Source organism: Amblyomma mixtum, chromosome 8 (genome assembly GCF_055824585.1).
Source record: "Amblyomma mixtum isolate Tamu chromosome 8, ASM5582458v1, whole genome shotgun sequence".
Classification (NCBI taxonomy): domain Eukaryota; kingdom Metazoa; phylum Arthropoda; class Arachnida; order Ixodida; family Ixodidae; genus Amblyomma; species Amblyomma mixtum.
This window is the reverse complement of record NC_143019.1, coordinates 90,752,813-90,777,548: the sequence shown is the minus strand read 5'-3', so window position 1 is coordinate 90,777,548 and position 24,736 is coordinate 90,752,813. Positions and strand designations below refer to the sequence as shown.

The 24,736-nt window shown below is 46.2% G+C and overlaps 1 protein-coding gene across 1 annotated transcript; it reads right to left on the bottom strand.

Moving 5' to 3' along the window:
* Positions 1 to 348: 348 nt before the first annotated feature.
* LOC149333472 (uncharacterized) lies at positions 349 to 22,795 on the bottom strand. The gene is made up of 6 exons (XM_089557729.1): positions 22,652 to 22,795; positions 20,235 to 20,386; positions 9,896 to 9,960; positions 8,041 to 8,096; positions 2,145 to 2,256; positions 349 to 494 (listed from the first exon to the last, which is right to left on the bottom strand). The coding sequence occupies exons 1-6, from the start codon at positions 22,772 to 22,774 to the stop codon at positions 349 to 351; spliced, it is 654 nt and encodes a 217-aa protein (XP_089413855.1). The 5' UTR covers positions 22,775 to 22,795.
* Between the last annotated feature and the right edge of the window lie 1,941 nt (positions 22,796 to 24,736).

Here is a 24,736-nt window from a genome sequence, read left to right as displayed (position 1 = left end):
TATATCAACTGTTAATAACATTGAATTTTTGTTTCCACGTGATATTTATCAAGCACGGCAGAATAAATTGCACTAGCGTCTTATAGCAGTAATGATAACAGTCTCTGGAAGTGGTCAGTTCAAAAGCACGAATGTAGCGCACTTTTTATTGCACATCACGGCATTCCTTTTAGGCGAAGATAGCAATCAAATGCCTTATCATTTATTCCAGCAGTAGTGTGATAAAATGCTTGTAGAAGTATACCAGAACAGGCAGGGAAATTTTGCGTGATGTTTTTCCCGCTCTCTGACCTGAAACGTCGTTATACATAAGGAAACCAAGGAGGTTTTCTGCACGAATTTTGTTCCTCAGGGCAGCTTTGGAGGAACCTTTTCGCATTTTTCTTCGTCTCGCATGGAAGTGACGATGCCGCCAGAGTACGCATCGATCCTATTGAAGCACCCTTGATATTCTGAGATATCCGAGTCGGGATTGGCGAGCAAATAGTAGAACTCTGAAACGAGGAGAAAAAGTGCATAGAACATAAATGATCTGATTCATTTGAAGGAACAAATGGTAATACACTATTTCCGGAGAAGGTCAAAATAAAAATTATTATAGCTCATTTCACTGCCAACACAGACTCAGGTGAAGGAGTTGTATCAAGAAGGGAAAGTAACAGCGGCGCCTTTCGTAATATCGACATCAGAAAAGCTGTGGTAAAAAAAGGCTATATCGGCCAGTCATACAGGGCACTAGTTTGAAATGTTTCATAATATGAAGGGACCAGCACGCTCTACCTGCTGGAAGGAATACCACGCGGCTAGAATGTGAGGCCGATCTGAAGTAAACGTTTTGGAGCGAGAGTTCCACTATGCTGTGCTTCGCGCAAGTTATCGGGCGTTGCATTTGGACCTTCAGAAGCAGGAGCTCCGGAGGAGAGGCTGTGACGTCAGACCACGTGACTCGCCGCAGCTGCCGCCGCCGCGCCGCTGCTCCAACCGCGCTGCGCTGACCGCCGCTTCACCAGATGTGGTCATGTGTTTAGGCATGTGACTCAGCTTTCACTTAAGTATGCGAAGCCGATGTCGCATGTAGTTTCGCCAAGTATGAGAGCGCGTATTATAGTGGGCCTGAAACACCTGCGAGGCATTTCAGGTGCCTAAAGCGCAGCCAAGTGTGATGGAGCCTTCGCTCTAACCAAGTTTACAAGAGCTAAACCACTGCCAGTTTTTTTCGAGAGCGCGCTTGCTGTGAGATAATGAGTGTGACGTTCTATATTATTTCATGCCAACAACCATAACCAGGGTAAATGACTCTAGATAGACTGATATCTTCAATGGGCAGACAAGTAGCCTATTTGCAACGTATGGGCGGTCTCAGACAGGATTGAAGTATAGTGTGCATCACGGGCAGGGCTAGCGCGACCGGTTTGAAGCTTGCTTTGCAGTCATCCTTCCCACGAGAATCGAAGGAGGGGAAGGCTGCTTCTAGTGCTCTGCTCACGAGCATGAAGCTTTGCTCATATGCTTGTAGTTGTCAGCCTGTTTGATTTGTGCATAGGATGCGGACTTCTTGGTGTTTGTGGATGCGTAATCGCGATGACAGTTAAAGAAAACCTGCCAAGTGCTTATGTTACAGTATCTTGAAAAATCCGGGTGCTAAAATCAAGACACGCACACAGGAAACCACAGGACGCAAGCATAGTTGTGTTCGCGTCTCAAACGCAGCGCCTAGATTTTACACAATGAACGGTTGGCACAACTTTGTGCCTTGTAGCATCTAAAGCAAATACGACTGTAAAGCCTACACCTTATTGAGAAGTGTGACATCAAAGCCTTTTCTTCTGGACGCCTGCATTTTTACCCCTGCGTTGGTACCTGCAGAGGCACAGCGTGCACTGTGTACACAGTGTGTAAACGACTCGGAAGAGACCTGCCTTTTCAGGATGCGTATTACAGATAAAAATTGTGACATCCCGACGAAAATGTAATGCTTGACATCTTCAAGGAAGACCGTGCTGCCAGATTTCCAGTTGTCGGCCCTGGCCAGATAGGCAAAGTATCCTGTCCGGCTGCACTTCTAACATTTCTTGATGTTTGGAGGCATGTAGTCGATGCGGCCTCTGGCTACACCACGGCCACCTTCTGAGGTCCCAGCTCACCGTGTCGCCCTCCGACTCCTCCGCAACCATGCTGTAAACATTCGCGGGCAAAGGCGCCCAGCTTCTGGCCCTTGTAACTTTCCGTGCTGGCTGTCAATCTCCAGGACTTGAGCTGAAAAATAAAAGTTATCTCTCTCTCCCTCTCTCCAGTCGCTACGTGCTCTACGCCATCGGAACTAGTCTCTTTCGTTTCCATCTGTCGGCTCCAGCCTGCTGGAGCTCCTCGTCTTTGCTCGCCGGCCCTATCGTCGGGAGATAGGCACTGTCTTTATTTTCTGGGGAATCAATGTTGCGAGGGGGCAACACACGTTAGAAGTGGAAATCGCTCAAGACCCGCCAATGTATCGATGATGAAGAAAATTGGGGGTACAGGAACAAAGGAGGACTAGGAGCCTCTCTCATGCCTCAACTCCTGCAGAGTGCCGACAGCATAGCCAGAAGCAATGCTTGGGGAACAGTTGCCCTGGTATGAAGGCGTTGGTCGACACTAAGTTGCTGTTAACATACTGGACGAATCAGTCTTATGTCAATGTGTCCTACCAACGCCTTTAAGGCATTAACACAAGACACGTACAATGGGGACCCTATTGCACATGTTGTCGTCAATGCGCGTGCTCTCGGCCTCATTTTCTCAACAAAGCTTGCGGTGGAGTTCAGTGCAGTTTGGCTCGCCATTTGTGTTCCGCAGGTGCCACCGAACTGTCGCCGCCGCCGATTTCACAACAAAGCAGTCATGTGTGCAACGGTTGCACTGCACCTGTGCATGCGCCAAATTGCTTCTCCAACCGGATATTAGCCCGTTCGAGTCTTCGGTGTTTGCTTTAGCTCATGTCTCCATCTTTTTAGGTGGCCTTGTCTTGAAGCGCCAGCTAGATATCCAGTTGCTCGACGTGTTCAACGTGACTGTACCTCCCACAGTACCTCTGCCCCCTGAATCATCAACTTGGGTGGGAAGTGCTCTCTGCGGTTTCATCACTGCATCACTGAGACATTGCAGATATTCTCCCCGACAAGCTGAAGAACTACTGATGAACTTCAGCAAAGAGGACGGGCAAGTTAACATTAGAACGACGATTACTTTCTTGGACGAAATATCCTGCGTACAAGACGCCTTCGCCCTCTTCGACTATCCGCAGAAGATTCGCTTCATGAAGAGAACTCGCCCACTTTTGACATCAACCCAGCCCTACACCTGAAGAAACAGCATCAAATACGCAACCTTCTTGTATGGTTCAGCGAGTTATTTTCGTCGTCATCAGAAGTCCTACAAACGCAGAATGTCAAACATCGCATTGGAACCAACGAACACACCCGACCTCTTCGCCAATGTCTCTACTGTATGTCGCCGCGAGAATGACAAGCCATCCGGGACTAAATGTACTTGAATGCCTGCTTCTCTACGACGTCATCCAGCCGTCGAAGAGCCCCTGGGCGGCACCTGTTGTTTTCTGAGAAAGAAGGGCGGCATACTTCGGTTCTGCCTCGATTGCTTCTGCTGACGGCTTCTTCAAGTTGAAGGTGATGCCATTTGGACTGTGTTCCACGCCTGCCACTTTCGAATCGGCAATGGATACAGTACTGGCATGTCTGAAATGGCAGATTTGTCTCGTGTACACAGATGATATCGTTGTCTTCACCTTGTACTTTCATAACCCCCTGCAAAGGCTTCGAATAGTGCTGGAGGCAATGAAGTCGTCCCGGCTAACCTTGAATGCCGAAAGGTCCCACTTCTAAACAGAGCTGCGGTTTCTAGGCAATATCTTCACAAAGGATGAAGTACGCCCAAACGTACAGAAAACAGCCGCTCTCGCAGTCGCCGCCATCGACCGACAAGAAAGCTGTGCCTAGATATCTCGGACTATACGTGTATTACCGACAATTTCTCAAGACCTTTTCCAGCATCGGCAAGCCTCTAACCCAATTGACAAAACCAGGCGTCCCATTTAAACAGTAAGCACCTCAACTGGAAGCCTTCAATGAACTTCAGCGTCGCTTACAGTACCCTCGTGTCCTCGGGCAGTTAGATGACAAAGCCGACGCTGAAATTCATACCGACGTATGCAGCGTGGCCTAGGCTTCATTCTCGTTAGAAAAAATGGACTGAAGAAAGCGTGGAAGACCCTTCCGGCCGCCGCCCTGTTCGCCGGAGCCTGCACCTCGAGGAGGTCGGGATCACAGTCGTCAACAAATCTGGATGCAAGGTCTCCCATGCCGAGTGCTTTTCTTGAGCTCCAGTCGAGACGCCACTGGAAGAGGACAAGGAGGATGCCGTTTTGGGACCAATAAGCCCCAGTGACTTCGCGCAACACCAACGCTCGGACGGCGACCTACAGTCCTCATCTAGTATGTGGAAGAACTTTCCTCAAGCCCAGCAGCGTACAAGAGCGGTTTGTCCTCTCTGTGTCTGCGAAGTCGTACGCTTGCGAAGCAGAACTTCAAGACAGAACACCTCCTCGGCTTTCAGAAAAGCTTACAAGAAGAAAGTGTGCAGGTTCCGCAGGCTGCGGACCTCGAGTTTACCCGCACTCTACGTCGCATTCGAGATAAATACTACTGGTGGCAATTATGCGCAGACGTCGCACATTATCTCGAAACATGCCACGAATGTCAACGACAAAAGGCGCCGATCAGCCAGGCTTTACTTTTCAAGCCCATACCAGCCGAGCAAGCCCTTTCAACACATGGGAATGGTTTCCCTGCGCCAAATCACTACGTCAATATCGGGCAATAAGTGGATCATCGTAGCGACCGACTACCTGACCTGCTACGGCGAAGCAAAAGCTCTGGCGAGTGGTATTGCGGTTGAAGTCGCAAAATTTTTTGTCGAGCAGATCCGTTTGCGTAACGGCGCCCCAGAAGTTCTAATCAAGGATAGAGCAATGGCGTTTACGGTCGAGCTGCCCCAGGCCATTGTGAGTTACAGCCGCACACGCCAAGGGCGGATTACTGCGTGCCATCCGCAGATGAATGGTCTTGCGGAGTGTCTGAACAAAACTATCACTGACAATCTCGCCATGCAAGTGGACGGCGAGCGCAAGACCCGGAAGCCATCCTCCCTCGCGGCGTCTCTGCCTACAATATCGCAGTGCTAAAGACCACCCAGATGACACCGTTTAGGCTCGTTCATGGCAGGGAGGCAACCGCCGCACTAGACGCCACGATCCAATCGTCAACGATGAAGATAGCATCGACGTCGCCGCCAACCTTCAGCGCGATGAAGAAGCCCGAAGAGTTGCTGATTGCGGATCAAACGTCAACAGCGCATCGATGCCTGACTGTACAACCTACGCTTACTTTACGCGGAATGCAAGCAAGGTGACCCTGTATTTCCATGTATTTGTGCGTGCGCCCGTTCGGCGCCGCGGACTTAGTGAAATGCTTCTGCACCGTTACTTTGGCCCATACAAGGTCATTCATCGAATTGCAGAGCTTGTCTACGAAGTGTCTCCCGACAGAGCGACAGTATCACAGAGGCGCTGTTCCCTCACAGATGCTGCGCACATCGTGCGCTGAAGTCTTATTATGGAAGCTAGCGTACGCTACGTTTTTTTCAGTCCAAGTGTTTTCTCTTCTGTGATGCCTTCTGTTATTTTGCATTTCTTTCTTTTGTTGCAAATCTTCGAGCCGATGCTTATTTAAAGAGGCAGTAATGCCGCGTATCTTTATAGTTTGCTTGTTCACGCCTAAAGGAACCGGCAGGTGGCTTTATTATTTTTTTTTTGTTACGCGATTTGCGACCGGACATATCTCGATTGTTCTTGGTTCCTTGTATCGAACGTTCCCTGCCAGCTTTAAATTGATCGCTGCCAAGAGCTGCAAGCATTGTTTTCGACTACCGCCGAGCACGCTTCTTGCTCCCGCCGCCGCCGAGTCATTCAGTTCTTTGTAGGCGCAGGTCAGCCCTGATAAAATGTTTCTTTCAGAACCGTTCTTTCGCTGTCTTTCTCACTGCCTTCCCTGACGCCATCACTACGTGAAAATGTGTTGGACTGATGCAGTTTACTATCATAAAAATTCAGGGGGCACTTTGACTGTCTAAAGTGGGTAGAGGCGGAAGCGTTTTCCGCACCACCTTCGCTGTTTCTGTGGCACCGGTGGCGTCACATATAATTGACTACTAATTACTAAGTGATTACAAATCACTAATTAATGGTTAATTACTGATTAATGCCTGAATACTAATTAATTGCTAATTAATTACGCTTAAGCTTCGCCTTTAGGAGTGGAACGCGACAGCGCGTTGTAGCGCTGCCAGGGAGTCCACGGAACACCACCCGTTCAGCGCGATGCCTTGCCCTTTGAACGCAACGCTTTTTGAGGGAAGGAAATGGCGCAGTAATCCTCTGTCATCTGGGTGGACACCTGAACCGCACCGTAGAGGAAGGGAGGAAGTGGCAGCGTCTTGCAATGCTGCCAAGGAGTCCATAGAACGCCATCGCCCATTCGGTTCTACGCCTCGCTCGTCAGTAAATTGGTTTTTGAGGGAAGGAAATGTATCTGTCTCTCATTTGTCGGTGGACACCTAAACCTCGCGGGAAGGGAATGGAGGAGGATGAGAGTGAGTGAAGACACCGTATTCACTGGACGCGCCTTTGTTCGTTCCAAACCATCGAGCTGGCATGGCGGAGTGGATAGCATGCTCGTCTCTCACGCCGAAGACCGGGGTTCGATTCCTGAGCTCGACCAATTTCTTAATCGGTGTTATTTATTTATATGGCCTGACTGGTAAAGCTAATTAGGTTAACTGGGTAATTAAGCAATTAACTAAGCTCAGTCCCACTTAATTGGAGCATCACTATACGATCCCGTCAAGTGGTTGTTGCATGGTTACTAGCCAAAGTACAATTGGCCCCGTTTGAAATTCGCGCACTGTGACGTCACGACCGTTTCCACCACTTGAAAACCGTGACAATTTCTGTCGACAACTGCTGCTTACAACGATGAGACATTAAAGGCTTCCGCCTTAATAGACCTAAACTGTGGCCGGCTGTTTGTTTCTCAAAATAATTTGTTTCGATTCTCCAAGTCAGTAAGTTTAGGAGTTTTAAGGTATTCAGTAACACACGTGGTATATTGTCGAAGGTCGCAAGTTCTTAACAACACAATTAGTGGTTGATGTTCTAACCTGACTAATACTTCAGCATTAAGTACAATTTGATCTATAAAGTGCTTGCTTTCTCTATTTCAAGGTGGAAGGCAATGCAAACTATCTCCGGAAATAGGATGCAGTAGTGTATTCACTTCTTAAAAGAAGTCAATGCGGTGATAGCACCACATCGACGTCTCCGGCAATACGCGCCCCTATACATCCCTATGAATGGGTCATCTTCTTGATCAGAAGCTGTTAAGTTCTTATGGTTATTACCAGGACAACTTATCAACTGCATACACTGTGTGCATAACATGAGCTCAAAGACACATCTCCAACTCCCTAACGTAGTCGTATAGCCGCCACCGGAGGTTTATATCGGCAGGACCTGGGTATCCGCCTGGATGCAGAGAAAAATTTCTCCTGAGCGCCTCTTCTAGCTTTGCTGACCTGCGGTATTATGTGCCGAGACTTCACGGGTTGGTAAGCTACGGAGAACTGTAAATATAGAAGGGCCACACCTGAGTGCAGGAAACCAGCACTAGTGGTTAGGCTATACAACTTATTTCGGCAGCGTGATGACGGCTAGTCTAAGTAGGCGGGTCTACTGCCTATTATTTTTTTTATTCACAACAAACAGCTGCTATCATATTACAGTCGTCACCACGTGCTCTGTTTTACTGCACCATCAATTTGAACTTCAATAAAACATGGTGCTGGGTTAGTTGGTAATTCATACTTGGTAGGAAGACCGCTTTTGTGTCTTGTCCTCCCCTGTGGTTGTCGTTTTTTGCGCTGTCTTCCTACCAAGCAATGGTCTCCGTTGACATAGTCGAGTATGAAGCGGTAGACCAAGTTTGAATCTGTGAGAACGGTGAGCTAGAAATTTATCACAGGCTCACATATTCCTAGGATTGAGTTTTGAGTTGAAAGCAATCATTTTGGAGCAACAGTGAATATGCTGAGTATTGTTAGGAAGTATTAAAATTACGGGTGTTTTTCCGTCAATAAAAGAAACTTTAGTTAAGGCGCGATGCGACGTGGTGTTTTGCTTAAAAGAAATAATGACTGTTCCTACTCGAAAGGTGCTGTCTCGGTCCAGTGTACTCGCACACAGATCTTCGCCAGCTAAACGTTGAGTTCTGTTCACGCTGGTGTATAAGTGCATTTTCTTGCCTTTTCAAAGGTGATTAGTGTCAATATTTATCATTTTTATCGAGTGAGATACACTAAACAAAAAGAAAACTTTTCTAGTGTTTAAGACCCACAGGCGTAAACTCTGATGAAACATAACAGCGACAAATGACCCATTAAAATCGGATAACTTCCATGTCAGACACGGCTGGCGGTTCAGCTGCGTGTTCCATTCGACAGTGGCGCCTAAAGAATCTGTCCGGATTTAAATACATCCTTTGGGCGAAGTGCTGAGGTCAAAGTCATATGCCTCTCTGAAAGGGCTAAACCTCGCAACAGTTGCTGTCGGCTGCAAATCCTGCAGGAAGGCAGCCGCTTTGTCAGAAGGGTACGATTTTTCTTGTAAAAATCGGTTCATCGGGAGGGACAAACGCGTATGTTGCATGTCCTAACAGTTTTCCCAGATAACTGAAACGACTGCTCATCCATATTGTTTCCAGTGCTTGGTATTCCTTGGAGTTATTTATATCTTCATCGCGCAGAGCACTTTGACGTTCACCCTTTCACTGATGTTTGACATAGAATGGCCGATTGCGATTCTGTTTTGAGTATACTGTTTTCTGAACGCTACCTACCCCCTTTCTGTTAGCCTGCTTTCGGACACATGTGTACGCGAATGGTCAGTATCCTCTTGTGTTTTCAATTTATAAGATGCCAGATGGTCACGGCCATTTCTCGTTTTCTTAATATTATTTTTTATGAAAATCAACTTGACACTAGGAATGAGCAGCAATGACAGAACAATGACAATGACTACTGGCATACTCCTAGAGAAGTATAGACGCCTTATTTTTCTACAGCATGTTTCTTCTTTGCAATTATTACATAGTATCCTCCCAATGCCCCTAAGAAATTAAAACCAAATGTCTTTCTCCTGCTGATTCAGTTTCAAAAGATGAATGATGACTATGATGAAAAAGTGCGCTTATAGGTCGTGTGAGAGATGAAAAAAAAACTCCCATATAATCGCTGCTTGATGTTTCATTCCACTGCAGTGCTAAATAAAGCCTGCGTCAATAGAAGAAACGAAAACGAACTTAGAAGCAGCGATTATATTGCAAATTTTCATGCATCACGTTAAGCACACTTTGACGTCGCAGTCATCGTTTGGCTGGTGAAACCGAAACCAAAACAGCATAAGAGAAAATTTTGATTGGTTTATGGTTTATTAGGGTTTAACATTCCAAAGCGGCCCAGGCTATGAGGGACACCGTGGTGAAGGGCTCCGGAAATTTCGACCACCAGGGGTTCTTTAACGTGCACTGACATCGCACAGTACACGGGCCTCGAGAATTTCGCCTCCATCGAAATTCGACCGCCGCGATAAATTATTTACGGCTCCTAGACGTGTACCACGTGTTTATTCATGCAGAGGAGTGTCCTCCATATCATTGTAGAGAAGAAAACATCTTAACAAAATTAGGTGTCTGAACTCATTTAAGGGCAACTTTTGCACTTGACCACTTACAGTTTGCGCAGCTCATGTACATCAGGGTACTGTTCACCGCCTGAAAGGTACATGTGTCGTATATTCTGCAATAAAATGGAGAAAGCAAAGAAGGCGATTATAGGCGGCAAAAGCATTCACAGAACTCAAACATTGCCTTTACACTCACTGCGTTTAACTCTGTTAATGATTGTGAATATATTAAATGTTATTGTGATCCGAAAATAGAAGCATAAAGGCGCCAGCTGAGTTTCTTGCTGCTAGAAGGAAACCATTTTTCTTTGTCCTGAAAGCTATAACTCGAGAGCTCTAGTGTTGGAAGTGACCTGGATGACACTCCCTACTCTAAAATATCATTATCAACACTGCTAACTCGTTTTGTACGGTTGCGTTATTTTTTCTTGCGTCTTTACTTCTCGTACAAATATTCACCCGTTATAGCCTATGCTTTCACATAGATTCTTTTCCTGAAACCAGTGGCCTACAGCATCGGTTGGACAAAATGCAACAATATCCTCAAGGTGCTAGTCAATTGCAGATTATGTATAGCGCGATGTCGAATACCGTCATTCCCTTGCCGCGTACTGTCTTGTGATATCGTGCAAAGATGCCTACTCCTCCTTGGAGTAACCAGTGGATATGGACGGCCCACCGACGTCACAAAGTTTATAGGCATCAATTTTCACCACCTGACTAAACATTGGATCAAGTGCAAGAGACGGCCTGGAAAAGACCCCATTCGAGGTCCTTTGTTAGCCCCGTATATATTGAGAAAAAGGTACTCAGATGAATGTGACCCCGAGTGCAGATTCTGAGCCGTAACAGCCACGTATGATGCCATTTTTTGGCAGTGTAAACAAAAACCTCCACCGGAGGATCTAGTACAAATTCCTTCTGTTGAGCAATGGGACACCATACGTGTCAACTCGGATCCGGCCATTCAAGCCTTGGCCACCGAGTGGGCCGCTGAGGTCGCCGCTAGCCGTCCGCATCCGCATTTTGACGAATTAAACGTTTTTCAATACAATTCCCGCGTATTCATTCGAACAGGCAGCTAACACAAGACCATGTTTAAACGCCTGTCTCTATCCTCACTTGAGACGCGTTTCTCTTTTGATGCATATGTAATTAAAATCTTGAACTCATTAGCTGCACATGAAACAGTACAGGACGAATAATGCGATAATAATATTTGGAAGCAGTTAAGTTCTACCACGTGTGCCGTTCTGCAAATGCCTATCGCAATTCTTGGGCCATAACCCCGCAGCAATGATTAGTTAATTGAGGCTTAAATTTGACGCACCCGGCCCTACGCATATTTATTGGGGGAATCTCAGGAAAACAGCGTATTTAAATAATTACAGGTGTTTATGAATATTTCGGTTATTCAGCTGCACATAATTTTATTTCGTTCAAGCACCATTTCTAGGAAACACTGGCTACTGCCAGCAAACGCTAACCAAAGAAAGAACCCAGATCTTACTAAGTTAGGCGCACATTCGGAGCAGATTAAGGAAGCCGGCGCGGCGCGAAATCAACGCGCTCGCACACGACGTACGAAGGTATAGAAGAAAAAAGAAAACTCGGCAATGAGAAACGGAAGCGCGAAGCTTTGCTCCTGTCTTGTGCAGCAGTCTCCACTTCATACAGCAGTGTCGGCGACTGACCACAGGAGTAAACTTTCTGGACAATTCCCTGCCGCGTTACCGATGACCGAGTGAGTCCCTGTGGTACTATTAGAGAGCAGTTGTAATATTCAGTGTGTTTCACGTAACTTGAACCAAGGATTTAAAAAAGCGGTAAACAGCAGCCCGCTGAAACCAGCGATATATTGTTTGCCGTCATGTGGCGCTCCTCAGAATATTTTTTATTGCCCTTAATTAGCGAATTAACTAAGATGAATTATGCAAATTTTTAAATATTCATTTTAGTGCCAAGACCGTTACGTTAGGTTGTAGAGCAGGTTTATAAACAACCGATCCAGTTTATTGTCGCATCATATCTCCTACGGGGTCTTTTTCCGGCATCTAAGGAAGGCCTGCGATGTATAAAAAAATATCACGTGACTGCGCTCGTGCGCTACCATATTGCAGCGCTCTCAACTTCGCTTCGAGCAAACGGAGCGTGTCCGCTGACCGTGGTAAAGTGAACGGCCGCCGCTCTTAGCAGCAGCTAGCCAGAGCGTCAGCACTTTCCGCAGCGGCCTTCGCATTCGTGCCTTCTCATTACTTGCCCTGCCCAAGCCGATTTATTCCTCATGATTTTAATTAGGATATCATTAACCCGCGTTTCTTCCCTCACCAACTCCACCCTCTTCCGATCTCTTAACGTTACAGCTATCATTTTTCTTTCCGTGGCTTGCTGCGTTGTCCTTAAGCTGAACCCTCTTGGTTAGCCTCCACGTTTCTGCCCCATAGGTGAGTACCGGTAAGATACAGTTGTGTGCAGACCCCTCGTACTGTGCGCGCATGGCAGGCGATTTGTCAAGAAGTTTTCGCGGGTCGCCGAGCCACTGATCTACCTGACAAAAGAAGAGGTACCCTTTAAATGGGAGGCGCCGCAAGTGGAAGCCTTTAAGGAACTTCAGCGTCGTTCCTCGCGCACTTTGATGAAAACCGCGGGACTGAAATTCATACCGATGGAAGTAACGTGGGCCTATGCGCTGTCGTCGTTCAGAAAACTGACGGAGTCGAGAAGGTCATCGCGTACGTTAGCAATTCCCTGTCCAAATCCGAGGCTAATTATACGACAACTGAGAAGGAGTGCCCTGCCATCATCTGCGCTTCGTCGAAATTCCGCCCCTACCTGCACGGACGAACATGCAAGGTGGTCAGCGATCACCACGCACTGTGCTGGCTCGCCACTTTGAAGGACCCCTCCGGCCGCCTCGCGCGATGAAGCCTGCGTCTCCAGGAGTTTGACGTCACTGTCGTTTACAAGTCCCAACGCAAGCACTCTGACGCCGACTGCCTGTCACGAACCCCTGTAGATGCACCGCCGCCGGACGACGATCAGGACGCCTTCCTGGGACCTATCAGTTCCAGCTCTTTTGCACAACAGCAACGGTCTGACCCCGAAGTAAAATTCCTCATCGAGTACTTGGAAGAAAATGTTTCTTCACCCCCCGCCTCGTTCGTGCGAAGTTTTTCTTCGTTCTGTTTACAGAATGATGTTCTCGTGAAGACGAACTTTGCAGCGTACAAAACAGCCCAGCTCGTTGTTGTACCTGAAAGTCTGCGCGGAGAAGTTCTCCAGGGTTCACATGACGACCCGACAGCTGGACATCTCAGGTTTTCATGCACCCTCCTCCGCATTCAAGAAAAGTATTACTGACCCCGACTGTCTACCGTTGTCGCACATTATGTCAAAATCTGTCGATATTGTCAACGACGAAAGACCCTTCCAACCCGACCAGCAGGATTTTTGAATCCTATTGAACCCCCCTCAAAGCCCTTTCAGCATATCGGCATGGACTTGCTTGGCCCTTTTCCGAAGTCAATATCTGCAAATAAGTGAATCATTATAGGGACCGACTACCTGACCAGCTATGCCAAGCCAAAAGCGCTACCGAATGAAAGAGCTGCAGAAGTCGCCAAAATTTTCGTGTAGTGCATTCTTCTGTGACACGGCGCCCCCGATGTGCTCATCACGGGCACAAAAACAGCATTCACGGCGGAACGGACGCAAGCCATCCTGTGTTACAGCCAAACCAGCCACCGTAGTGCAACTGCTTACCCCCTGCAGACCAATGGACCGATCGAGCGCCTGAAAAAAACCATCGCCGATATGCTCACCATCTACGTCAATGCCGAACACAAGACCTGGTACGTTATTCTGTCTTACGTCGTCTTCGCATACAACACCGCATTGCAGCAGACCACCCAGATTACGCCTTTTAGGCTCTTCCATGGCAGAGAGACCAAGACCACGCTAGACGCCATGTTGCCTAATGTTACCGAAGAATATAACGTCAACGCCGCCGCCTACCTTCAACGCGCGGAAGAAACCCGAAGACTTGAGAGCAGCGGACCGACGCCAGACGCTACAACCTACGAAGGCGCAACGTGTAATACAAGCCAGGCGACCGAGTCTGCGTTTGGACACTCATTCGGGCCGCGGATTAAGTGAAAAGCTTTTGCGCCGGTATTCCGACGCGTACAAGGTTCTTCGTCGGCTAAGTGAATTGGACTATGAAGTCGTCCCTGACCAAATGACTGCATCCCACCGACGCCGCGTACGAGCAGAAGTGGTCCATGTCGTCCGCCTATATCATGCGCGCTAAATGACGCTGTGTTTTAACACTCGGTGTTTATTTTCGCACAATCCATTTCACTTGTTTAGTGTTTCCTTGTGATTTAAAGCGTCGAGTCGATGCTACTTTGAGGCGGGAGTAATGCGGTTTGTTTGTTCATTCTTGTAAGCTGCCGGCACGCTGCTTTATCGTCGTGTTTGTGATGCGAGACACCCCTAGATGTATCTCAAATGATTGCATCCAGGCGGAGCCGATTCTACGTTCTAGTAACTTTCCAAGCTTTATCTCGAAAGTTTGCGATCAGTTTTAAAGAGAGCACGGCTTAGAGCGGCGAGCATTTTGTTCGACGACCGCCGAGCGCGCTTGTTGCTACGCCGTCGCCGAGTGGTTCAGTTATTTGCGGGCGCAAAGCAACCCAAATAAAGATTTTCGTTCAAATGCCATTCTCGCTGTTTCTCTGTTCACGCGACAGCACTTATCACATCTTGACACTTTCATTGAACTCTCTCATGCAATAGTGCACCATTTCTTTGCCAAATATTTCAATGCATACTTTTTCATGTTTCCTATAGCGTTATACGTTTTGAAATGTTTGGAGAACATGTTCCGCCTATTCTTAAGAGCGATTTATAGTTACTCACCATAGTCTACCTGCCGTACGAAGACTGTTGTTGAGTGAGCGAGTAGTGAGCATATGACCGCCCCATTTTGTGGCTGGCGATCGGTGAAAACTGTGAACCACATGGTCACTTACCTTGTCATTTGGTATTTTAATCCGGCTAAGCTTCTAAAACGGGTGGTATCTCCTGAGAAAGTAGAGCTGCCACTACAGAGTCTATGAATGTATCGGTACACGCATTTCCCGTTCGTATGTAACATTAGAGAACTAATTACGAAGGATAGGAAACAGTGTTAACTGTACGTTTATCACAGGTATCGTAGGATGGGCTCTTCGCCATGTTCAGGATCCCCCTAAGTATCAGCGGGCATCGCCGATCACGTTGTTAAGAATAGTAGCCATTGTATGCAAGAAGTAATCTATGGGGTCATGAACATGCTCTCGTCGTAATTCCATGGCAATGTGATTTCGTCCAAAAATACAATTTAAATTTTAGCGATTTCGTAACATATGCACACTCCGCATAATGTTTCAAGCGCAAAGTGCGTTTTTTCGCAAACATGTCATGAACCGTTGCACGAATAAACAGCCCGTGGGGGAAAAAAAAGAAACAGCGAGGGCCACAAGGAGAACTAGTCTGGTTTTGTGAATAAGGCTTCTGTGGGAAAGGCAACGAGCGCCTGCGCTGTGGAATTACACTGAGCAGCACGGCCCTATAGCTGCTGGTAAAAATGGTTTGTTCTTAGAACAGTCCTTAAAATTCGAGAGACAAAAAAAATAGCAAATGGGCTGATAAGAACAAAAACCTTGAAATACGAGGAGAAAACGTGGCCATACTACAGAATACACTCATGGCTAACGCAAGAACCGCGCCCTTCTTTTGTTTTTGCGAACAAAAATGAGAACTTTGTTTTACTTGGAGTTAGATAAGGGGCGCTGACAAACCTTGTTCTTACTTCTGCGCATGGCAGACTGCGTCCAGTTCTTCCACATGGCGCTTAATGTAGCCACTAAGTATAATGGTGTGATCATGTCATATTGTTAGATACAGCCGTTCGCTGCAGGGTGCTCTCATAGCCGATCATTAATTGTGAGGTTAGTTTGCGCACAAAACACTATTCGCAAGATTGAGGCCCTCGAGAGTTTTGTCGACAATCCCCCTTTCAAAACTTCTGAATCTCGCCTTGTGGCAGATTTCGCGACGCCGCATGCGTTACCCTTTCGAACAAGCTTTAGAGAAGCTTGTTATGCAAAGAAAGTGCTAGATGCGTGCTAGAATGCCTTAATGTTCTCGAAATCAATGCCTGGCACCATGCACATGTAAAATGAGATCTTCCTTCTATAGTCCGTTTTAGCTTCTTATGCTCGCCCGGTTCTGGAAATCATCTCATAAGCATAGACGAGAACTAAAGCCCTCCGGCGAACCGCCCTGGCTTAGAGGTTCCTTCTTTACAAATGGGCGCAGAGACATATGAGAAAAGAATCTGTTGGGGCATTGTTCATACCGCGCATGGCCGTTGGTCATTTCAGATCTTCTGGGCTCGTCGACAAGTCTACTAGATGATACTAATAAAATGCGGGCTCAGCACGACGACAGACGTTCCCTCCTTACAAACAACCGTAAATATGGGCATCGAAGCTGAGCCTCATATGGCAATTCAGTCCTGAATCTATGCTCTACCAACAATTGCACGAGAAGGAAATAAACCTTCAACCGCATGCTTTTGCGTGGTCAGGTCGGCCAGCATTTTAATCTGTGAGAAGTGTTAATAAAGCGGAGTGTTTTTTCACGTTATTACCGTTAAGAGTTGCACTCAACTCAGAATCTAAGAATGATCGCAATTCACTTCAAAGTGGCCCAACACTGAGGCGAATAAAAATTCACTGCCGCATTGCGTATAGCCCGTCAATAAGCGTAAGAAATAAGCAAAAGGGTTCAGAGGATCATACGGCTATCGAGCTTTCGATGTCAATCGCGCAAATATTCTCTAACTGCATCGTAAAGGATATGCACGTCTCGATAGGTGAGTTACCAAAAAATTGGGACAATGGCCAAGTTCCTTTCGTCGGCAGCATACGGCGAATGGTAAGGCTATAATGGATGTGCGTTTCTCTGGCCAAAAGATACGTGACGACAGCGACGGTTCGATTCGAAAACTGCTTCATCTCTACAGTAAAGCGTTAAATTACACGGCTGCACCGCGATGCGCATCGACAAGACCCCTTAAAGGAGAAATTGATGTTGACTTGTATCGGCAGAATACCAGCTCCTGATCACAAAAACGCCACTCATACTGACAACAAAGCTCTTGTAACGTAGAAAAGAGCAAGAACCAAAATACAGGTATCGCCGCCACAGGCCAAACTCGCAAGTACAAGCGTGATGACGTCATAGGACAAAACAGTGTTGCTAGAACCAATGGTCCTAGCAACTCTAGGTCCCGAGAAGCCACAAATCACTCAGGCGCAGCCAATGCATGCGCAAATCTCCTTGACGTCGCCAGATGGCGCCACGTGCCCGGCAGCTACGCGCGCGCCTGAAGCATCGGGACCAATCAGCGCCTGCTCACCGGCGTTAGGGGGGCTCCCAGTATTCCACTTGCGGTAACAAGGTACACGGTATGCTAAAGGTGTCTATTTGCGAGAACTTCGTTGACGACTTCGAGAACGAGATCCATCGTAACGCTGGCAAAACGCCAGTGCAAACGTAAGCGAAGCGACTGTAGCGACGGCCGCAATAGCCGATAGATGCCTTCAACGTGCGGCCGGCGGTAGCTTTCGTTTCGGCTGCTGCTAGGCAGCGCTGGCCGCTAGAAATCACGGAGTGTGCGTTACGTCATGTTTCACGTCACTTAGTCCTGTGTCGTCATAGGAGAATCCCAAGTTTGAATCAGAGCGGCGGGAAAAACTTTTTCAACTTCGAATCCAAATTTCTTAGAAATAAATGCATCTTTCGCTGCCGGCCAAGTGGCAACAAAGCCATGACATACTGAACTATCGGGTTTTGCTATAAAAAATATTAATAGTGCTCTCCTCACTGTCCCTTTAAGCGTGAGTAGGGCTAGACGTCTTGTTAGAATCACTGCTTAACGATATATCTATTTCTGTGGACAAATACCGTATGAACTATTCACAGAGCAGCCTCTGCTTTATTTAAAGCTACTAGAAGAGCGCAGTTAAATAGAAGATTGTAGAGTTTTTTTTTTGTCATCACACGGTCATAAAAATCTGTTGTTTTAACATACCCACTGATAAATGTTGATGATTATTAAAATGCGTTATGAGAGCCTTTGGAAAGCCGCCGTCTTTGATATGTACGGGAGATTACCTAGAATATCTATTCCAACAAAAAAAAATGCATTTATCTGATTAATTGAGCAGTTATTGGAAAGTATCTCCTACTCAGAAGCACCATATGCCGCGCGGGGTAAGGCCGTTGACAGGTGGCTGTCCTAAATTTGTGGTAAAATGACAAATCAAGCAGCAATGCATTTTTCGGGGATACCACCAGGACCTAATTCGCTTCTCATGCGAATGCGAAGGTTTTCTTTAAAACAAAAAAAAATATTACCTTTGTCCCAAGCTGTGACACTCTTTCTTTTTGGCTTTGATGAGAAGAAAGCGTAACCTCTAAGCTTAGCATACAAAGATATGACTGCAAAAGTTGGTTAATTTTACATTTGGTTCTGCTTCTTGTTACCGCCTATTTCATGATTTAGACAAGAACTGCAGCCCTTGCATCCATTTTGAGTTCGTGGTCGCAAGAGTCGTTTTCAAAAGATAGCTGTGGCAGCTCTCCACCTCGCCAGGTTGATGCGTTTCTTAACGCGTGGTTTAGCAGCATGTGCCCCTACTCAAGATCCGCTGCTTAGTTTAGCGGGCGCGGTGGGTGAGACGTGAAACGTCATGACATATCAGTTTAGATTCGGATATGCAGTATGTATGGTGGAGCTAGGTCGTGCTTGCTTAGCGCGGCGAGATTATTGTGCAATCGCCAAAACAAGGCTGGAGAACGCTTAGGGGTGGCTTTTTGGGCTTGTTGCACGATCATAGCAAGACATTCGAGCAGCAGAGGATGACTACACACGCATACTGTTCGTGTTGTTCGTTTCTTCATCGTGTGTCATCGTCCTCTGCGGCGCTACAGGGTGGCTATGGCCGTGGTTAGGAATAGGCCAGTTTTTATCTATCTTTTGTACTCCCTGTTTTCGAAGGTAGCCATCTCACAAAATTATGGGATAATTTACAATCTGCAGCCAACAGCGAACCAAAGAGCTGTTGGTGCCTATGACCTACGAATCGGGTCAGCCAGCGACACAGCACATTGTTTTATCACACCGGCGACGTATAAGAGTAGATGTATACAAGTTTTACCAGATGCCTCCTGCGCCTGCACGATTTCATCATGGGTGGGGCCAGGCGGGCACTCTGCGCATGAGCAGCCAACGCCCAGAAAACCAGTATATGTCTACGCCAATACATCTTCGGTATTCTACAAACGTCTATTAAACGGTCACAACCCCTCTAAATATCTACAGCAAATATTCCGATCGCGAAAATTGCTTTCCTTGGGGCAGGATGCATTTTTTTCGTGCGCGTGAACAGCCCTCACACTCTGTCTAGTGGAGGCGTTTTCAAACATTTTCGCCTCAAGGAAACCCTACTGCCTTCAATATTAGCAAAGAAAAAACTCCCTCATCCGCGGTCAAAATCATTCTACGGTGCTTGTGAATCGAGCCTTTGTGCTTTTTTTATGCTTTCGTTCACTGCGAGAATAATTTTCTTGTTTTATTGCTTCCCTCAAATTGCTCTTTCCTTTAAATGTTTGAAAATGTTTGAAGTATGCATCTGCATCTAACTCGAAGGCAAGAACGCAGAGCGCTGAGAAAGGAATAACTTCAACTTATTCGCACCCCCGTAGGCAGCGCGGCATGCGATGCATTCCGCACACTGTTTGATAAGGGGCCAGTGCAGGTAACGCGCCAGCTTTGAATGGTTCTCTTTTTCCCTGGTGTAACAGGTTGCTCGAAAAACGAGCCCTCTTATAGCCTTAGTCGCTTTGGAATGTTAAACCCGGTAAACCAAACCAAACCAAAACAACAAATGTTCTGCGGCTAAATCTCAGTGTTCACAGAACAAAAAATTTTCGACAAAATCGTAAACTCTGTCGTCATTAAAAATTTGGGAACGTTACGGTAAGGGTCAAACGCATGTTCACAGTGATATCCGGCCTAAGGTCAGGTGCGAGTCCAGACTGATGTGTTTAGTTTGTCTACACTGGAGCTAAATATTTTCTGCTTAAAAGCTAGTCACATATGTATGCTGTGCTTTCTTCGCTGAAAAATTAGTCCGGAATATACGCTTTGTGCCTATTAGGATTTTCTTGTGCCTGGAGCATGATGATGATGATGATGACAGCATTGACATGTCTAAGATAAACAAAATATTTTATCTCTCAAACTTCTCGCTGGACTCAGAGGGCAACTCACGGGGTTGTATCTCCGGGAATCGTGTACACCATGGTGTATTGAGCCGTGGTTCCATCCTCGGATAAAGAGATTCTCTGGTAAACCTCGCAGTTCACAAGCGGCTTGGGATCCGAACTGGCAAGGTCGTTGAGCATGGCAAAATCTGAGAGGACCTGCGACCACATCAATGCCATAATTGGAGTAGACAACACCAGATGGAAATCTCACATATTTTATACTGTGACTTCCCATCATCTTGTTAATAAAATGACGAAATATTTCCGCCTTTCATTTTGTTCTCGTGACAAAGAAAGGCATGTTGTCTATTTCACAGACCATTATGTTGGGTAAAAAAATTGACAAAACACACTCAGCTCATTTTGCTCTTTCTCTAGATTCAGACACCGCGCAGTCAAGGCAGCAGTGGTACTAAGCACGACAACTCGCTTAAACTGTGGTCATATGTAAAGTCGAAGATTCTAAAAGGTTAACACATCTGTAACACAACAGCCGTTTGTTGGGACGTACTGAAAAGGGACATTCAGGACACTAGGACACCCAAACATAGTTTATTGCAAAGAAATGATCATCTTGCTCATTTTATGTATTTTAACGTTTGCCCTGCGGCAGCAATAGCGCCGCTTGTACTGAGAAAAATTTTTTTAACACATTCTCGCCCCTTGATTCGAACTCCCGCCCTGCAAAGAGAAGTATGGATGAAAGTGGGCGCAGAATATTCTTGTGTTATCCGGGTCAGTTGTTGATGTCGACCTACACAGTTCGCTCGTGAAATCAGCCGGTGGAGCCTCATGGCCCTGTTTGGTTTTTCTAAGATCCGAAAGCTCCATTCACGATGATAGTGGTCTCTCACAGGTTAGAATGCCGTAATTTATTTATATTAAGAGTACATTCATTTAGTCAACACATTTTATAATGTAACACTTAGTTCTCGAAACTGTACCGTCTGAACCGTGTCACTGCTTAAGCCGCCTTTCTATTGATATCAACATGACAGTACCTTTCGCCAGAGCTTAAAATTATTTACTCTTCTTGCAACAAAAAATTGGCTGGGTCAAAAAGCTGCGCTGGTCGCCGCTTAACAATATAGGCTTGAATGTGGGCAAGAAAATATTTCTCTCTTGACAGCGCTTAAGGCATTTTTGAGCTCTTTGATATCTGGCAGTTAAAGGAAGGCTGAAAAAAATATTTCGCATAAGCCGTCATTATACATGCAAAAATGAATCATAGCCATCGGAAGGGAAGTAGTGCGTGTGAACAAGCTCACAATAGTTAGGGTGGTTCGGAAAGTGAAATGTAATGTTGATAATACAAGAGACACCCTCTCATGAGAAGACGCCTGTTTCTGAGCATGACAGAGCGTGAGGGTGCTGAACTTCTTAGCCATTAGCAGGTATACACCTTTATAACTATAGCTAATTGCAAAATCATCGATATAAGTTCCATATTCCGAACAGCAATTGTTAGATAACTATCGGGGTCTTCATCTTGAACACCAAACTGTTTGCGCGAGAGGAATCACAGCAAATATCATATAGCAACTAGGCACCTTTCTAAAATTTTTCAGTTTTCTTGATTTTCTGTAGAATAATGTGTTTAAAATATGTCACAGCATCCTCGAAAGACCACATTCACAGGAGCTTGAACATTTACTACAGTTTGTGCTCGATAGGAAGTTAAGTCACCTATTTTGGGGGGATGCACGAACTTTAGCCAAGGATTTGGAAGTAGCGGAAGCAAAAAAACGTTTTTGTTTTAAATAAAAAAAATTCAACCTAATGATTTTAATGGCTGTATTCCTTTCTACGAATGCTTAAAAGTGACCAATTGCACATACAATGTCGAATAGCTCGAAGGGAAATGTGGTCTTCTTTTTATTTCTAAGAAGAAGCTGTTTGTTTTGCGAAGAAATTTCATTGTATGCGGTTGCACTAAGCCTGGATACTATAATACCGTAAAAACTACAAGCCACGTGAGAACACGATATATACATAACCACATGTCATCCACATGCCGCAGTTTGTAAAGCTGCCTCCTCCTCTCCAGCTGCTTTACCCGGCTGCGCTTGTAATCTATGTTTTCCGCTCGTAGACAACTTCGCAATGCCGTTATCCGGCCCAATGCTAAAGCCATACGTGCGTCCCTACAAGTTAAGAAAGAAAAATAGTCTATGAATGATTGCATAGTAGAACTGCAGCAACATTACAGTTCGAAGATTTTGGGCAAAAATATGCCTGACGATGTCTCTACGAGCAGTGCGATGGAAAACCTTGCTCAGCACTCCCTTCGGCGTGCATGAATATTCATTGCGCGAATTTATGCCCGAAAGTTGATTTTAAAATGACATATTTTTCGTAAGAAACTATTAGATATGAGTTTTGTCCATTTGCAGCGGAGAAAACACCATTGTTTGATCTTACCTGCATCGCACCGCATTCCTGCGGATTTTGCCTACAATCTCTTGCACAGCAGCAAGGGACGGTTATCAGAGGTGCTAGTGCCACCGCCGTGAAAACGATGATGAAAATCTTGAATGAATCCATTTCAAAGGCTCGTTCAGAGAAATGAGAAACGTTGGCTGTAGTCTGAAAAAAGAAGTACAAATACTTCTTCTCCGAAAACAAGCACAAAAAGAACCTTTCATACTCTGCAAAGCTAAGCTAACGGATCCCAAGAAAGGCCAGTATAGTGTAAAGAGATTTACTCCTGAATTAAATGGCAACGATATGCCCAGTTATTATTTGCAAAAGGGCACGTATCCCTGAAGTAACTTTAGTCGCATGCAAAATCGCAAGTTTGGGGCAGGGAGAAAAAATCTACGAACATTTAATAATTTCGAATGTTGGTGAAAGCATGGATTTGTGCTACGTAGAAGACGACGACGACCGGGCAGTGCTGCCGGGTGGAGCAGGAGGAAGTTTGTGAAGTTTAAACTCAGCAAAGCAAAGTGCGAGATTGTAGTGCAGATGAAAACTGGACAAACAGCAGTCGGGTTTTCGGCTGTTTGAAGGTTTTTATATAGTTCATGTTCAAAATACATTGCCTCACTATAAAAAATAGCATGCTTAAAAAGAAATAGCGACTATAGCCTCGTGGGCTTGCGCAACCGCTTTTGAAGCTCACCTTTTCAAGCCGCCTTGGGTTCGGCTTCCAACCGTCGTTGATTAAACGATTTCTTTTTACTAGGCTCTGAACCTCCGGCAATTCATCGGCAAGCGAGGATTTTGCTAGGCTCTGAACTCCTAAATAGTGCTTTCGCACTAAAAGAGCAGTGGGCGCGCATTGAACAACACGAGAAATAAACAATCTCCGGGAATACTTCGTAGCTCTGATTCTATTTTCGTTTCCAATTAAGCAATAACGTTTCTATACGACAGGAGTAATACACACCGGTGTGTCACTCGTCCACGCGATGGAGGTCTAGCATGAGTTCTCTAGACTGCAACAGCTCTCTATTTAAGGCCAGCGCTGCCAATTAACTCGGGTAGCCCGCGTCATGTTCCAGCGCAGCTAGTTCTAGATGGCTTGCTTTTTTATTTCAGCATGGACACTGACAGCCAAAGTGCTACGGAATGATCAGACATCTCGAGGAAAAATTCCAAAAATGCAGTTGAAATTTTCCCTCGGTAATTACTTGGCCTGCACGCTCGCAGTTTTTCTACAGGGCGAACGTGGACAGATGTACTGCGTCGATACTTATGGTGGGGGGTAGGTTGGAACCCTTCTGGCGAGGGGAGCTTAGAGGGCGCTTGAGCTTCAAGATGCAGCTGGCTTCTCACTGTGTCTTGGAAATCAATATCGCTGCTGTTTTTGTCGAAAGAGCCGCCCAAACGAAGACCTTGGTGCGACCATGGTCCGTAGTATATGCTGGGTGCAGGGTACAACACCAATGAGAGGTTGTATCGGAGCCAAGTCACAATAAGGGTGTCGCCTCCGAAAAACCTGTCTGATAGTTCTCCTCCAGGCACATTCCATACTCGCAGGGTGCCGGGAAGTGGCGCAAGTCCGCTGGGGTCCAATATGGATCGGACACTCACCCACCTTCTTCTGGTTACTGTGTGTGGCTGTCTGGCATCGGGGTTTACTGGAATATAGGGTGGGTAGTGGAAGGTGTTTATAGAGGGTGAATTTGGGTGAAGGGCAAGTAGGATGGTCGATAGAAGGTAGGAGCTAAGCTCGTTTGCTAGTGTGGTGTTGCTGAGTGGTGTCGTGTATGGTGGTGCTTCAAGGGTGTAGTGTGTAATTTGAATGTTTTCTGAAGCATCCTGTAAGGTCAAGTATGTTTTTAATATGGGCCCAGTTTAAAGCCCCAGACCAAGAAGAATTTTTTAGAGTGCAGCTCTTAAGATTAGGTTGAGGCGCGTTGCACTTGTCTATGTAACCAAGCAAGGGAATAAACAAACAAATGAATAAATAAACAGAAACATTGGCGTGACTAGGAGGCGAACGCATGGCGCCGGGAATAGAGGAGCTTCACTGGCCACTGCACGAGAGCACAAGGCTAT